This window comes from Lathamus discolor, chromosome 1 (genome assembly GCF_037157495.1).
Source record: "Lathamus discolor isolate bLatDis1 chromosome 1, bLatDis1.hap1, whole genome shotgun sequence".
NCBI lineage: Eukaryota > Metazoa > Chordata > Aves > Psittaciformes > Psittacidae > Lathamus > Lathamus discolor.
Genome location: NC_088884.1, coordinates 153851644 through 153869924, shown reverse-complemented (window position 1 = coordinate 153869924; position 18281 = coordinate 153851644). Strand labels below are relative to the sequence as shown.

General features: G+C 37.2%; 1 protein-coding gene across 6 annotated transcripts in view; it reads right to left on the bottom strand.

Annotated features, from left to right (window-relative positions):
- Positions 1-18281, bottom strand: part of SORCS2 (sortilin related VPS10 domain containing receptor 2) — a 559071-nt gene that overhangs the window by 112312 nt on the left and 428478 nt on the right. For all 6 annotated transcript variants that reach the window (XM_065659847.1, XM_065659840.1, XM_065659855.1 and 3 more), the window contains exons 4-5: positions 6128-6292; positions 1892-1965 (exon numbers count right to left, since the gene is read on the bottom strand). In XM_065659847.1, the coding sequence (XP_065515919.1) occupies positions 1892-1965; positions 6128-6292 (239 nt within the window). The remainder of the gene's footprint in view (positions 1-1891; positions 1966-6127; positions 6293-18281) is intronic.

The window sequence follows — 18281 nt, the reverse complement described above, 5'->3', positions numbered from 1 at the left end:
TCAGTGGTATGTTGCATTTTTCATTATTTAAGTGTGCTACATATACAGAGACTCAGATAAGAAAAACACCATTAAATAAGTCTGCAAGAGAGAGGCTTCCACTATTCTAGTGACTTTGATGGTTGTCAGACCTAATGCATATGAAGTTTTTTTAATGATTAAAAACAGAGAGCCACATGCCCTCCTGATTTACACCCTGTATAAACCTGCTAAGGAAAAATCGGGTTTAAGGCAGACATGACACTTCTGACCTACTGTGCTACCTCTAAATGATTATACTCTTCCATGTGACAGTTAAGAGACCTGTAAACTGCATCGTCTGTGAAACTAGCTGCTGTGTAGAAATAACTTCTTCAATGAGGCTGTATTTTGCAGAAGTAAGTAAGAAGAAAGTGTCAGGCTGACTCAAGTGTCTCAGCAGAAAAGTTTGAAACAAACTGGAGTAAATCAAATAGGTGTTCCTACAAAGCAACTGCAGGCTGTTTTTCTAAAAGTATGGACAACAAGTAGGTTGCTGACTGAAAAAGAGGCCCTTGGAGATGTGACAAAGCTCCCTTGATATGTCCAAGAATAATTACACCAACAGGGCACCATGGCAGGTTAGGTCTTATGCCCCTAGCTCTTTCTAACAGGGTTTAACATGTCAGTGTGTCTCTGTCCTCGGTCACAGCCTCCCCCCGCCCAGCATCAGCAGCAGCACACATGCCAGCACACCTTTGGACTTGCCCAGTTCCATTTTAGGGTAGTGCCCAGTGTTTCTGTAGGTACTGTAAAAGCTCATCAGCAGTTTAAGCAGTTTGGGGTTTTGTTGGTTTTGGTTTTCCCTGAGTACGGCCAGGATGAGTATCTATTTCAACTCAAGAGGCAAACAACTACCTGAAGAACAAGGAAGATCACAGCATGAACACATCGTAAATCTTGCAGCCAAGATCAGGTATATCCATTTCAATACCGGTGACACCACTATCACACCACAAAAATATTGCTGAAATCCAGATACGGCTTCATAGACACATGGATAATTATACTTTACACAACTGACATGGATCAGAGTCATTCTAAAACTAAAATTGAAAGTCATTTAAGGAAAGAAAGAGTCTAGCATATTATGACTAACCCTGTAATAAAAAAAAATACAAACTATTGGTAATGATACAGTTCTGCACAGTCCATACTTAAACACTGAACTAAAAAGTGAAAAGGGGAATTCTCTGGTTTTTTCTATAGAAATTAGATAAATGTTGAGTGTGCAAACTGACAATATCAAATATAAAATTAATTAAAACACTATCAAAAGGTTAATTTTGGTATTGAAAAAGTTATACATTTTGCAAATTCTTTTAATTCATATAAAAGACACTGATCTACTCCTCAAACATTTTGTCAACCTGCTTAAATCACTTCTTAAACATTTTGAGAGGCTGAAAAATGTTTGAACTGAAAGTGAAATAATTTGATGTACGTGCACTCGATAAAGTCATATGTTTCACCAATTTCCTTAATAATGTAAGTTTATATATGACTCCAGTTAATAGGTCTGATTCAACCTCTCAAAAAAAATGTTATGGATTTTCCTCTGCAAAAACACTGCTCTCCTTTCCAAAGATCAATTCCACCAGTAAAATGAAAAGCAATTTCATTGGACATTATAGCACTCTTTAAATCTTGGGCTCAACAGATCCAGACCTATAACCCTTATATGTGCTGACACTCGGTATGATCACTGGCATGAGTATGAATTTGCAATAGTGGATGCAGCAATGCTGACATAATCTGCAAAAGATGCCAAGGCTCACACTGTCCCGATCAGTATGTCTGAAAACATCTTTCTTGATTAGAATGAAATGCTTTTACTGTTCATTTTTTATTTGTGAAATAAAAGACTTCATACCAAAAAATATGATCTTTTGAAACTCTTTCCTGTAGAAGAATCCATTTTTTCCCCAAGTCAATGGATGCATAAACCTACAAAAGAGAGAAAGAAAAACAAAAGATGATAGGAAACTTAATGTTGTACATCTTCAGAGACAAGTCCTATGTCACTGTTAAAATGACAGATTTTACACCAATAAGAAAGACCAAAAAACAAAGCATTACCAGGAACTCTCCATGACGTTTTTCAGAGTAATAACCTTTCATGGAGAATATTTGTTTTAAATATAATCTAGAATGAACAAAACTCAGTAACAATGTCTTCTTGTTTCCCATGAAAACAATTCAGAGTTCATCTTGAGACTTAGGGTTTTTTTGAGATTTGAGTCTTCATTTTGAGATTCTTTTTACCTCAGCATGGTTACACAAAACTTTACACCTTCCTTCTCCCTTTTCCCATTCATTGACCAAACAAGCACAAATGCTCCCTTTATGCTTCAAGCCTTAATTCCAACAAACACATGTAAACTAGAAAGTCAATGGATTTCAAAATCTGCTAAAATAGGACCAAAAGATATTAGAGAAATGTTTAAGAGATTTGATGAGAGAGACACTTGAGAGCTTGCTTCACAGATACCAATTTGTGACCTGTTGAGAAATGGTCACTCAACAGTGATTTAGAAGATGGCTTGCAGGAGGAGAAAGACTCCAGCTCAACCTTCCTTCTAACCAAATGCTAATGACATGGATGGATATCCATGCAGAATGCAGATGAAAGCTGCTTTCCCACAAAATAAAGAGGAATATAAAACAGCTATTAAAAATCTTTGTCCTTCAGCATTTGCCTTCATAATATGTTTCCTTTAGTTAAAATAGGAACTATCTATCAAACTTCTAAAAAGACAGACTTAAACAGCAGACCCCCTGCTGTTTGCATGCATTTCTTATTTGATCCAATTTACACATGATGGGTTTTCTCTCAATATCTCTAATAGACCAAAAAAAAAAAAAAACAACAACAAAGGCAAGTAAAACTGTTCTTTGCTGTGGGAATAAATCACCAGTTCAGTCACTGATTGCTGGGGGGGAAAGTGTCTTATGAGGACTAGCGAGGATTGTTTTTGGTTTAAAATGACAGGTTCAATGACACAATACTACTCCTCCTTGCCCCACATTACTATAGAAAACCGGCAATATTAATATGTAAAGATAAAGTCTGAAGTAGCTTACCATTAACTCTAAGGGTAAATTTACTAAAATTTGAATTGGAGATAAACCAGTATTTCCCAGTTACTTTGCACTTCACAACGATCAAGGCTTCGCTCCACAGCGCACACAGTTAAAGCAGGTAGACCATAATTTAAGTAAGAAACTAATCAGGACTCGGATTGCTTACTTTAGCATTCACCCAGTCAATGCATAGACAAAAGTGATCAGGGATCAAAAGGTTTTCGCCCTCAGAGCTAAATGCTTTACTGACGGGGATGCAGAGCTCAGATTACTTCTCCTTACACGCATTTAAGACTAAAGTCTGGGAGCTTATGAATGAACAGTTTACTTTTGTGTAGAGAGAAGCCCATGCAAGCTTACTGTAAGAGAAAGTGAAGTAGGACTAATAAGGTATATTCAAACTGAGAGGAATATTTCACTGTGCAGTATTTAAAATTAATAAAAAACAACATGCAACTAACATGCACACATTCAACTTCCTGTAATTAAAAAAAATACCCATAGGTGTTTTGGGTTTTAACAGATGCATGCGATAAAACTACTAAATGAAATTAGATATGAGGTGAAAACAGTTATATTAGTAGACAGCTAACATCTCTGGCTTCAGTAAACAAAGCTATCAGATCATACACTTCTGTTTATTATCACCAACGTAATAAATGTGTGATTTTAAAAACCTGAAAGTGCTTTTCTCTGTTTTGCCATTTTGTCATCCTTTCAGCTTCCAAATGAACAACTAAAATCTACTGCATCCTTGTCGAGTTTTAAAAATAATGTAGAAGCATTTAAATAGAACCAGTGAACGGCTGACTGTTATTCATTATAACTGAGGAAATCAGAAAAAGGGAATATAGATTTGAGGCAGCAAATGGATTAATCCAACCATATTGACTGGATTTGCATTCATTCACAGTGTCAGCTAGAGGCTAGAGGTTTATTTAAACAAAATCTAGGGTTCCAAATGCATATTTTGCAGCATAAAATAAGCTCTAAATCAAATCAGAAGTTGTGAGAAAGGCTGTGAGGCTCCAGTAGACAGAGAAGCCTTGCTGACTGCTATTTATGAAGGATGTGATCCTGTACTCCTTGTATTCTCAAAAATGCCTCTGTAAGAAATCGTTTGCGTAGCAGGAGGTAATGGCTTCCCCTGAGTTAGATTTAGATTGTGGTACATCCTGATACTACTTTCTTCCAGTAAAGGTAAAGTTACTTAACACAAAACTCTATACTATACAACCTCTCTAGGCCAAATTCAGATCAACACTCTCAAGACCACTAATTTTAGTACAGTGACCTTTTCTCATATAAAGTTACAGTTCGGATTTTCAGCTCTTCCTTTGCCAACATCCCTTCATCTTCCTTCTCCCTTCTAAGGCCAACTACATTAGATCTTACACAAAATGTAAGCAGGTTACCGACTCAGTTATCGTTAAAGGCATCCTTCATTCCTACACATCTTACGTAAAGCTGTAGGACTTGTCCAGTAAGTCTTTGTGATTGACTCCTTCTAGTGTCCAGCAGATTACCTAACCCTTCCTGCTACTCCTGCAGATCTATTCTTTACTGAATATTTTGTAGGGTTTTTTTTGTCCAGTCACATTTTAAGTTGGCAAATAACAGCATTTTGGAAGCTTATAAAAGCATAAAATGCCTGAAAGTCTCTTTAATGTGCATAAGTCTTCAAAAAAAAAAAAAAAAAAAAAACCAACAAAGCAAATGCTTCACTTTGTGCTTCTGCCTCCTCTTTCCTGGCAAATATTTCCAACCACTTGTTGTGGGCTGGTCAACTTCTTCAGTACAGTTCTTTCGACTCATACTTCAGATTCTGCAATTCTCCAACTATACAGAATTCAGGAGTTATATATATCATTAGAGGCGAAATTCAAACTGAAATAAAAAAGGTTGTCATAATATAGGTTTTTCATAACTTCAGGCTTCCCTGAAGTATTTGTTTACATAACATGCATCCAACGTATTTTTAATTGCATTAGGATTTCAAGTTGAAACTGCTAAGTAAAATATTTAATGTAATTTGTGACTGAGTTGGGTTTGTTAAATATTTTGTTCTAGTTTTATCTTGTTTTGCAAATGCCTGTAAACATGAATTGCTTTGGGATCGGCTATTAACTTATATATCCCAGAAAACATCCTAAAGGATGACTTGATATAAAATCACTGAAAATGGTGTAATATTTGGCTGCAGCATGAGCAACTCTCTCTGACTAACCTCACCACCAAAATATGCACATTCTGTGAAGTCTGACAAGGATTAAAATGGGCTCCAGTTTACTAATTTCAGTTTAAAACAGGAGCAACAATAGAGGTGAGTCAAGACCATGGTCAGAACCAGAATCACAGTGACTTTACAGCTGCAGTTTTGGCATTGCGAAAAAAAAGATGAACTATACGCAGACTGCGCACACTCATCTGTGCTTAGCCTAACCCATCTGGGAAAATGACTTTACAATTTTACCAGAAGAAATCTGGAAGATGGTTAAAATTTACAAACGTGATAACTCCTGAATCTGAAAACAGCAGAAATACCTCATAGGAGAGAGAATTATTCTATATTTCTACAGATTCACTGATTCCTCAAATACTCCGCTGCTGTACTACTGTGCAGTTTGTTTTATATTACTTTTACATTCCATGAACGGCCTTTGGAGGCACTATTTCAGCTTCATTAACTTTCTACTTCACTATAAATTACAGGGAAATTGCTTATGGTCACTTTCTAGGGAGGAGCACATTTCAGAAGAACTATTTAACAATATTAAGCAGGAGGATAAGTATTACCAATATCTGTATCAGCTGAAAACACTAGGATTGAAATTACATTATAAACAAGCCTTTGGACATGAAGACAATCAATATCTAAATAAACCTCAAAGCCAAGATATGATTCCCTTCTGGGCAACTGATATATCATAAAACCCAACACTAATCAGCATATCAAAACTGTTCTGCATCTCCTTAACTAAACAATTCCTAAATTTCAAACAATTGCAGTATATTCAAGCCTTACCTTGCCATCCTTGGTGTAAGCAAGTACTTTGTCTTCCTCTTTTGGGTGAAAAAGAAGAGTTTCCACAAAGAAAGTAATGGGTTGCTTCTGGAAACTGGCTCCTTCATCTGTGCTTATGAAAAGGCTTTGGTCACGGTCATTATGGGAAGAACTTACAAGAATTATCTATAAAACAAGAATGACAACATATATTCAGACGACTGTTTTCTTTATAACAACACAGCCTTGTTTTTCTTTTGCGATTATCAGATTTTGTTCATGCTTTACCTATCAAAATTCTGTGGACAAGAAACTGAAAGCATGTAAGGGTTAAGGACTGCAAGATCCTATTACTCTTCCCTCAAACCTGTGAATGTTAAGTTCTATAACTTCTCTTGCAAATCACAGCAAATTGATCACGCTCCCCATCTCTACTCAAAATGGCTGCCTTAGATTTTGGTCCTTGTGCAAGGTTCATGAAGCCATGTTAGTCTCCAGACTAACAAATAAAGAAATAATACTAGTAATGACTCTTTTAAACATACCCATATATATACTCACCTTATCTAGTAAGGCTGCCTTTATAAATACTAAATGTAAAAATAATCACTGCTACAGCTACATCAGAAGAATTACGCAGGGAAAAGAACTAGTTCATAACATCTCTCCACTGCTTCATCGTTCTCCTCGTGCTGACACACTTTGGATAGAAAGACAATTCACTTTGATGCAGAAAAATACGCCAATCAATTGCTTATATTTCCTTCTCAGGCCCAAATAGTTCCTTAACTCAAACATAGTAATAGCTTGAGCTGTCTCCTTGTGTGAACTTTGTGTCAGGCTTTCAGCAACAAAAAAATTCTCCCCACATAATTTAAATAGAATTTACTCTTTTCAATTTCTTTACATTTTGCAGCTGGCCAACACGTTATAGCACGGTTCTAAAAGTGCCAATGTGAGGATCCATTTTTTTATTGTCCTTCCAGAACAAACAGACCCAGTTGGTAACCTAGAAACAAAACGTGGATTTTCAAAGCCCAGCTGGGCTCTATTTGGCTTGTACTTCAAAAACAATAAAAAAAAAAATAATAATCCTGAATTCAAAATGTTTTTAGAATATTCAGCAAACGATGCAGAAAACACCACAGAATACTGATCACCATGATACAGTGACTGTAAATTGCTTACAGAGATAAATGGCAATGAGTTAACGCAAACAGAATTACAATAATGAGAATAGAGAGAATGAAATATATTAGACAAATCAGTATAATTTTATGTAGACACTTTTTTAGAGTGAAGCTGAAGTTAGAACTTTGAAATTTCTAATGAATTACACAGATATGACAGCTGAACTGAGCTTTTAGTGCAACTGGTCTTGGGGGAAAACTATAAATACAACATTTGTAGATCTTTTAATTTGACAGGTTATTTAAGCATGTGCACTTTTAGTTGAAGCACATACACAGCTGCAATAATTTTTGCATAGCTTTCATATACTTCAAATGGGGCATATACTGAAGCACACTGTTGAACAAGACAGAGAATCGCACATAGTCCAGGGTCAACGGCCCACTACTGCAACCCCACACTAAAGTCTGTGTAAAGCCAAATCTGCTTCTGTTAGCTGTGTGACTAGGTCAGAAGAAAGTGCAAGATAATAGCCTAGAGCTGTGCTGTGATCTTGTATTATTTTAAAAATACACATTGGCCAATAGTAGGAAACTGTATTTTTATTGGAAAGCCTCTATAAATGAGACTATCACAAAAGCCATCTTTTATTCCTACTGTATGCAATGGCTTCCCATCTCTTGGTAAACTATTCAGACAGTATCAATTTATTACTATACTTGCTCCACATATGCTGCTGGTGGCCTAGATAGAGTGTTCAAAGATTCTTGTAACACACTGATTTGGCAGGTTTTCTGTAAGAGGGCACAACACCAACCTAAAACTGAGTGTGGCTGTATGTGTTGCCCTGTCCTTTTGCTTGCATTGCAAGGAGGAATGAAGAAGCATTTATGCCCAGCATGGAGATTTGTACTTTCCTTGCCACACTACCATCTGCAACTCAGGCTCAAAATATCTAGTTTACCTTCAAAATGAATGGGCACAAACTATCTGTGTGCTCATTCCTCCTGGTTCCTCACCAGATCACAGAAGGAAGGACCAGGTCCTATGCTAAACTAAACTCCACAAGCAAGACTGCAACAGGAGCTCCACAATTCCTGATGATGCCCGTGTCCGTGCACATCCTTGCATTTTAATGCAAGCACAAAGCTGGCCCTGAGACCCATGCTTAGCTTGCAGTGTGCACAAGTACCTCCATGCTGTATCCCTGGAAGCAGTATAGTAGTAATTCCATATAGAAAGCCCAATAGATTTGGATACAGTCTTCTAGTCCAAATAACACTTTCTGTAAATACCAATCTCTTAATTCTCTCCCGTTAATGTTTTAAAAAACCGAATACAACTAAGACAACAAATCAGTGTGTCACGTACTCCACAAAAGGAATGAACTGCACTTGTCCAGAACATTAATCTCTGGACTACAGACAGCACTATTGTGTTGCTTTCTTTTTCTGGCCCAGTAAATCTTACACTTCCAAAAATAACTAATTTTCGCTTCAAAATAATGAAGGAATGAGGATTATAAATTTGGGAGTGGTTTTCATTGCTACTGAGACTTGAGTATAAGCATGTCTAGGTTTCATAATGAGGACCAAAGAGCAGCTTGCAGAAATCATAAGAAAAATGCTAGCTATAATGAAATGCAAACACAATGTGATATTTGCTAATCCTGTCCTTCAAAAATATTATGTGTCTTTTGTAGTTAAATCTATTGGGAAAAAAATAGCCTAAAGGCTGTAGACATCTAAGAATATATGCAAAGTCCCTAACTATACTTTTATTCACACACACATCATAATTAATTTAATGAAATGTTTTTGAATTTCACTCAGTGTTCTGATTTATATTTCAACAGTTTAAACTGATCATGTGCCAAGCATACAGATTTGCTACCCACAGCTAACACACCGGGTGCTCAGCCTTGCCTGCTGGCTAACACTACTTATTGAGGAAAATATTCCAGAGTAAATATTGTACCCACTTTAAATGCTTTCCATAACAAGTTTTATTTACTTTGCAAGTGGAACAAATAGCAAAACCTTCCTGCTAGCAACTGATGAAGGGATGCAACTGGGATGTACTAACTGGAGAGCCAACTAACAGTGATTGCTGAGGGTTTGAACTCAAAATAAACAACTACTTGCTTGAACAATTGCATATCCAAAAACCAGAACAGATTTTAATCACATCTAAATTTCATTTAAGCTTCTTTTAAGCAACTTTTTACAGAGCATTTCTCCCTCCTGTGAGACTCTTCTTGTATTTTCTTAGTAAACTGTAACTTTATATTTTAGTGTTTATCCTGACCTCACTTCTTAATCTACCATCAGCTAAATAAAACACAGTAACATATGTGTATACATTCAGATCAGATGTAAATTTACAACTTCAAATAGTTAAGCAAAGGTAAAAGAATATTTCAAGGAAATGAACTATCCCATGGACTGTAAATAAAATGAGTAACTATAAGACAAGTTATAGATCAACAGAGAGGAAAGCAAAAAAAGATTTCTAATAAGAATGAAAAATACCACACCGTGCCAACATATGAATTAAAGCATTCCAAAAAAAAAAAAAAATAAAGGAAAAGCCATGCTTTTCCTCATCTGAGGAAAAGCTAGTGAGGCAGGAGATAATACAAAAGCCAAATAAATCTGAAAATAACATAATTAAATCCATTTATTTAATCTCTCTTTCAGGAATGATTGGCCAATGTGTATGTCTAACCATTCCCTCCTACTGGGTGGAATCACAATCTGAGCCCCGAAGGATAAAAAGGCTCTGACAACTTAGGCTACAGTACCCTTTGCATCATACTACTTCCACATCTACCATGAAGATTTGGAATAATCACAGTGATTACTGGGGAGTCTTAACGGTGGATATGGCAGCAATTCAAAGCTATGCTGTAATTTCAAGTGGCAATAAACACAGGATATTAACATGCATCATTTGCACTGTGTCTGAAATATAACCCCCCTCCCCTCAATTTAGGTCCAATCAAAATGTAAACTCAAGACAAATTTCATCTTAATCAGCACTTTCTCTAAAACAAGGCAATCTTCTAACATACTACAATTGTGCTGTCTCTTTCAGCTTCAGCAACTGGTCCTAATTGTAATTCTAGCTTTTATTTTCCTTTCTGTTTCTCTAGTAAGAAAAAAAAAAGGAAAAAAACAAGTCAGAATGTCCATCATGAAGAAATTTCTAGACTCACAGCATCCGATTTGCCACAGGAGGTTTCTGCAGCAAGTGGTAAGACAGATAAGACACACCAATTTCTAATTCTATAACCTGCATATGGTTAGAAATCAAGACACCTCACATGCCTCTGCACTCTAAGCTGACCTTGAAGGAAGAAACTAGGCTGAGTAAGAAATCGAAGCACATAAACTCTTCATTTAAGCACAAAGAAGTCATACAATGAGAGGCCAAGCCACCTACACCTGTTTAGTCCCCTCCGGTGGACACAGACAATTTGGCTGTGGGGATTCAATCCTAAAGAGTGCGGGACTCACTCCAGCCAAAATCTTAACAATGCAAACTTATGACCCGTCCCCACTAAAGTCAAATAATTTCCACTAAGAACATGTTACATTAATGCCTAGATGAAGGGTCTCAGCTAAACTGGAGACAAGGCTGCTGGGCTCAGGGCAGCACCACTCTGCTAGTGATACAATCCCATAAACCTGCATGCCTACCTGTGTTTTGAAAAGAAATATTCTTTGTGGCAGTACTGCCAATCTCTATGAAGTATTCATAGAGCTTCAACAGTACTGCAGTCATACCCTCATAATTTTTCAGATTAAGTAACTAACTCATCTATTTTTCTTGTTTTCATAATTTACATTATTTATGTGTTATTAGGTATGCTTGGTTGAAACAGAAATTACTCTAGCTCCTGGTCCCAATTGTAAATGAGATGTTGCTTCCCAGACAGCATTCATAAAACATACAAAGTGGACTGCCAAGGTTTATGATTTTTATCTTGGATGGTATGAAAGACCTGATAACTCAAGAATGGCAAAGCTGCAGAGTGAAATATAGTCGCTTTACTTACACAGTGGTAAAAACAATATCTAAGAATCAACCCAGGATAATTCCAAGCAGAGAGTGAAATAAAATGCCTTCCAAATAGCAGTTTAATCTTGTAGATTATCCCTGGGAGTTGCACCCAATATCACTCATCACAAATGTTAGTAGTGACTCTAATTACCAGCTTATCACTGAGAATTAACAAGAGCTAGAAAATCAGCTTCTCTGTGCAACTGAATTACATAAATGCACATCAATGGAACATATATATATATATGAATGTACACATATCCCAGAACAGTGTGTTACTTTTCATTCACAGCTTCCTCTAGAATTCATATTTACTTTCTCCTGAAGAGCCCCTTTTGAAATATTGGAAATACATATTTGAAATATTTGGCTTTGTCTGCAGGGCGTCCACCATAGTGGAAACAAGTTGAAGGGTTCTTACATGTCATATTAATGAATGCCCACAGAGAACCAGCTACAAAAATTCTGACTGATGTTGATGACCAGCCCGAAAATCCTGCCCTGTTACACTTGTTGGCAACCTGTCTATATCCGAATCTGCCAGATCTGTATAACCGAACACCTCAACAATGCCAACTATGCCAACTTTCTAGGGGATACCAGTAACAGGTCAATTCTTCAGTCTTCTTATTTAGAGAACTGTCAGGCAGGATAAGCAAACTGGTCATTACCTCTTCCTCCATAGGAACAACTCTCATCCATTTACGACCCGCTGGAACCAAAAAACTGTTGCCACTTGACTAGCATGGCAGGCCAAATCCTTATGAGGAATGCTCTGTTCAAAACTATTTCAGAGCAGTAACTGGTGCTGCCAGCCCAAGAATTTAAAGAAACCCTAGCACATATTAAGCAAACCTGTTATTCCTGCAATATAATGAGAGGGATGAATATGCCAAAGGTCACAGCAGAGGGAGAGGAGAAACAGTATTCAACATCTTCATAGACAGTCCTTTCTTTAATAACTAATTTTTCTACTGCTGTTTGCACCCATATTGCAGAGCTAAGATACGCATTCATTGCTTATCTTCTGAAAAATATGTTGGCAATGTTAGAAGCAACTAATTAATAAGGAGTATATTTAGTATACCCAGTGGATCTTTTGGCACAGGCTGAACTTACATTGAGAGGAATACAAGCTTTATTAGGTACCTAAGGTTGACATAAAGGATCCTAATACTATTTGTTACAGATACTACTTTTTTGTTTTTGTTAAAAGTGTAAACAGAAGAGCCCTTTGGTCTTCCTGCAAGGTCCAGTGTTAGCCTGGTTATTGCTAATTCTTCAGCAAAAGTGATCACTTAACGTAGCCTTTGTATAGTTCATAAATCTAAAAAAAGGAAAACTTAATGTTCAGATGTTTTGTGGAATATTCATCATATTCATATATTTACATATTCAAATTGCTTCAGTTAAAACTATGCCCTCCATTATACCAGGAACTAAATCAGACAGTATTTCCCAGTATGCTCTAGATAAGCAGTTTCAGTGGGGAACAGCAATGGGGAAGCACAGAACCAATTCTATTCCTTAACCAGGTTTTATATTGTCCATAAAATAAGGACATTTGTGGGTCTTGGAGAAAACAAAGGGGTTTGGACTGCACAACAGAAATGGGCGAATTTCACTCTCTCACCAACATCTCCACAAATATTAGTATTGCCCACACAGGAACAGGCACATACTGATCTTTTAAACTTGGTCATTCACAGACTAATCTAATTCATTAAGTTATTTTGCAGACCTCCAATAAACCTGCAAATATATTCTGCCTGAAGAGATCATAAAGCAAAAATATAAAACAATGCTTCCCAAACAAGATAATGGATGCACAACAAATGACTGCATATGTATGTTGATCCAATTTAATGAAGAAAGAGGTCAAACAGTTCCTAGTCTACAGCCATTCATTTGTAAGCAGCAAAACTGCACTAAAGTCAAAGAGAAATTACATGAATGGTAACTAGTGGATGAGGAGAAAATATGAAGGAAGAAAAGGCAGTTGTGGTGGTTAAGAATATCAGTCATACGGGATTGATCAGGACCTTGTTGTCTTCTGTAGTAGGAAACCCCTCATCTGCCTTAAAAATATTACAGGTGTGCCTTTTGGTGCTTTATTATGAAACTCAGTTCTATTATAAGGCCACATAAGAATTTTCTGGGAAAACTGAAAAATGGAGATCACAAAACGTTACCCTGGGGAATCCCACCTTGCACAAATTATCACCTCCAATCCCAAATAATCAACAGGTTCCTGGTGTTCTCAAAGCCAAAGGGCAAACCAAAATGTTCCTAGTGCCAGTTGAGGCATCAACTTCAGCATCTTTATTCCTCTCACTCCCAATTCTATAGAGCACTTCTTACGCAGATCAGTGTACTTAACTCTGTTACAAATCATAAGGAATAAGTGTCATTCGCCAGACTTGGTGGGGAGCTGGGGGGGGTGTATATACACCGCAAAACCACACAGGTTCATGCAATCAGATGGGCTACATCCAAAATTGTTGAAGCAGCTGGCTGAGATCATTGAGAGCTCTGAAAGGCTCCAGTGACTAGGAGATGCTCCTGAAGATTGGAAAACAATTAGCATCATAACCATCTTAGCATCACCTACAAAGTCTCTTAGATGTGACTCATATTGCATTTTGAATTTCTCCATTCCCATATCTAAAGGGGTAGCTGGCACTATGAAGTCTGTTGTTAAAGTCTTTACTCTTCCGGAAGCACCTGCTTTCTTTTGAGAACTGTAGCTACTCTCTTTAATGGAGGTCTGGGTATAGTTAAAGATTGAACAGCTCTTCTGTCCTAGACCACAGGGGAAAATACAAACCTGGGGGAAAGAGCTGCGTTGAGCAAGTCTTTCATATATAAGGCACAACTGATTATGTGGTTTTGAAGGGAAAAATTGAAGTGTGGAAGAAAGGGAGGCAGAGCAGCAGAAGGAAGCGCTCAGAAAAAAGTAATTATTTTTCACTTTTGCCATATTTCCATTATGTAGGCTACAAAACTTAATTACAAAGACTCTTGCTATTGAAAGATTCCCCCTTATCTTTGATATCTAGTCCAAATGGACTGGAAAAAAAAGCTCTTAAAAAGCAGAAAGGAAATGTCTTTTAAAGTAATTTTTGGTCCCATTAAGCCAAATCTCATTAACAGAAAAAGGACTTCAGTGAAGAATAGACCTTTTATATTCAGAAATGTACAGTACTGCTGTGCCTGATTCTAGCAGCACTGTAGATAATAAACCATTCTCCATCAGGGCTTAGATTTTTACAGTTCTGAAGTACCCATTTTAGACTGAGGTAGGGTTTTAGTAAATGTGCATACCTGGCACTCATTGTGTACTTCATCAGGTGTACTTGAGATCGGTGTCTGGAGCTTTTGAAAGATGATGTATAAAGAACTTTTTGCGTTGAAAAGCATCGTTTTGCCGTAACTGAAATGTATTGCTGAAAACTTACATCAGAAAATTTACCAGCATGATTCCTAAGGCCCATGAGGGAATTGGGGGGAGAGGATATTCCATGTAGGACTGTTCCACCTTATGCACATAGATAAAAAAAAATACATGCTAGGACAGAGATGCTGACTTCCTGGATCAGTTGTTAGAGAACTCTCATGTGTCACTACGAGTCTTGGTATCTTAGTTGAATGCTGTCATTACTGAAGCTTAGGCAATTCTGTACACGTTCTCATATATGAGAGAAAGAAAAGGCTGCACGTCATCAAAACCAAGACAGAAATAGAAAAAATGGTCTTTTGCTAAACTGGTAAAATGTAGGGGCAAGGGTTATTGCTTCTATATTTGTTCCCAAGCGTGTTATTTTGGCTCTTTTTCAGAACATTTTAATGAAAAGTTGAGATGTGAATAAGAAAGGAAATTAAATGAATGCACAAACATTTCTACTAATCCTCTTTCTCTCACTTTCGCTAGCATTTAATCCTCATGAAAAGTTTGTAATTAATACAGGGGATTTTTATTTTTTTTTAACATAATATTTTCTGAAAATGAGAAGTTGGAGACTGCGGATCCTGACTGTGGATGTTTACAGACACAAAAGGCAGCTAGGAAGATTTCAGGAGCTGCTAGAGATTCAGCTATGAATTATATCTGATACTGAAAAAGAAAATCCAAGTGATACTGCTTCTCTTCCCTTATATGACTACAGCCAGAGAGAGCTCTAAAAACAGCAGACCGAGGTTAGTCTTGGAGTACCAATTCTGTTCTCAGTCAGCTGGAACTCTGGCAAGCTGACCATTTTATAGACCCTGGGACTGACCTCATCTAAATCAGAATCCAAACAAAACATTGGTCTTACCACCGTGTTGGCACTTACAAGATTCTGCAGTGGTTCTTGAGGCTGTAACACGAATGTCTTGTGAGACTTTACATACATCACAGTTGCTCTACATTTCACATCAGTACCAACAAGATGGGAATAAAAATATGTGCTTACAGGTGGTTTTAAAAGAGAAGCAGAGGAACTAAAAAACAGAGGCATTCAAGAATGGAAACAAAATATTGAAGAAGGTATACTGGCAGGAACCATCTGTATTTCAACAAAGAAAGGAGGAAAAAAACACCCTCTCTGCCATTATCCTCAGTATCTCCATATTATGTACATGTTTATTTCATTGTTTAAATGAAATATGTTTAAAGCATATTGGAAGTAAATATGGGGCTACTGCAAACAGCCCCACATCAACAAAATACACTTTAGGAGTAAACAAAAAAGCAACTCTTCCCTCTTAAAAATCAACACCCCCTTCTTCCCCAAGGCTGTCAGTAAAATAAGTATTAATAAAGTATTAATAAAAACAGCATTCATATAAATACCTGCTGTCATTATGGGGGAAAAGAACAAAACATAAACACACAAAAAAAAACCAAAAACCCACCAAAAAACAAAACACCAAACCAAACAAAATCCAAAAATCCCCACCTATCGCAATGTAAATTCAAACTTCCAGTTTAAAGCACTGTCCACTTCCAATGACAGAATCATAGAATCATAGAATAGTTAGGGTTGGAAACGACTTTAAGATCGTCTAGTTCCAACCCCCTGACAATAATATATTTTATCTCTTTACTGTACATTAAGACCACACTGTACTGATGCTTCCAGTGGTCTCAGTATCTTGGAGTTAATTTCCATGAGGGAAGAATGCCTTACTGCTCCAGAGCCAATTTCTAATCTCAGCTGTGCAGATGTGTATGTTTTTGATTAAATCTACACTTCAACTGACATGCAGATACACAGCAAACAGAACACAGACCTGTATGCCTTCAGATTTGAACAGGCAGTCTTAAATAACCTGGCTTAGACAAGTAGGATAAAAATAATTAATCTCAGTTGGTAATTAGGTATCGTTCTGGGAGTCACAGTTCCAGTGTTTGACAGACCCAGATGGATACCGCACAGATGTTGCCTTAGAGCATAGTTCTTTAGCTTGAAGGTTGCATGCTTTTACTTTCTTTCACTTTCTTTCCTTTCAAATGGACATGTTCTTATTCATAGATAAGAATTTCAGCTTATCTCACTGTTTTTCCTTCTCCTTTGCTTCTCAGATCACCTGTTGCGCTAAGGGGCAGGCTATGTGGCTACAACCACCACCTCACTGCCCTCCACAAACGCTGCTCTCTTGACAATCCACAGCACAGCGAAGGCACTGAAGCTGGGAAGGCTGGATTACCCTCTGTTTTTTTTTCCCGAGGTTTCTGTCTATTTTGTTGGGCAAAGCTAGATGCCTAGGTAAAGTCCAAGACCCTAACATTTTGATGAGGCAGGATCACAGATTCCTACATTAGAAGGATGAGATTCCACCCTTGATTTTCTAGCATCGGTTATACTTAGGAATGTTTAATTTATTTTTTTGTTCCCTGTTAGTATTAGTCCTGCAAACAACTTAGCATACTTGCTTATGTTTGTAAAATCCTTCCCAGTGTAACTTTCCAAGACATCTTGTCCTTCACCTCTTATGTTTTAATCCACTGCAGCCATGGACCATGGCTAGCCACTGATCAAAAGCATAAAAAGGTTTATGATCTTTTATATCTATTGTATTTGAGGTAATGCTCCTAAAAACTTGTAAGCACCACCAAATTCACCATAATACAACACAACTGACTGGGTAGAGGCTGAGTGGTGTGCGTTGGCCATAAATGATGAGATAGAAAAAAAGAAACAGTAGGAGATATGAAAAGCCCCTTTCACATAATTTAAATTTAATTAAAACCTCTCAGTATACTCTATATCCAGGAAAAAACGGCCTTTTGTCATTTCTACAAGTGAGTTTCTTGAAAGAACTCTCCTGAAACTGCAGCCCATTCCAGAGAAGTAAATAGAAATCACACAATAATCAACAGCCCATCCCAGGTGGCAAACTGTTTTACTAACAGTTCTTGAGAATTTATTGCAAGTTAAACAATTTGGTGACAGGCAGGGAAGGAAGGAAGGTGAAAAAGAACAAAAAAAAAAAAAAAAGAGGGAGGAAGGAGGAAGAAGGGAAGTGGGTCATTTACTCTCTTGCCCAACAGTGTCTCAAGTAAATCTACCTCACTTCATCAGCCTGCTCCTAAGCATTTCTTTGAGAGGACTAATAAGCAGACAAGAAAAAGTTTGTAGAGGCATAAACTATAACTCATTGATTGCTATTGAAAACGGATGGGCTCATGGGACTTAAAAGACATCAAAGATGCTACATTTACCAAGAAAGAACCCCACAAACAAACCAACAAAAAACCCAAACCAACAAGCCCCCCAAAAATACCCAAAACTCAGAGAAAAAATAAACTCATTCAAGAAAGACTGCTCCGGAGGATAGCTAGTCTTCCCAAATTACCTCTAAACAGACCTCTGTGGTCTGCGAAATAATTTGTCTTTGATGACTAAACATTGTATATTTATACAGAACCAAAGGAACCTAAATCGAGATTTCTGAGAGCTTTAGCTGTATAAATCAAGGTGATGACTGGGGATGA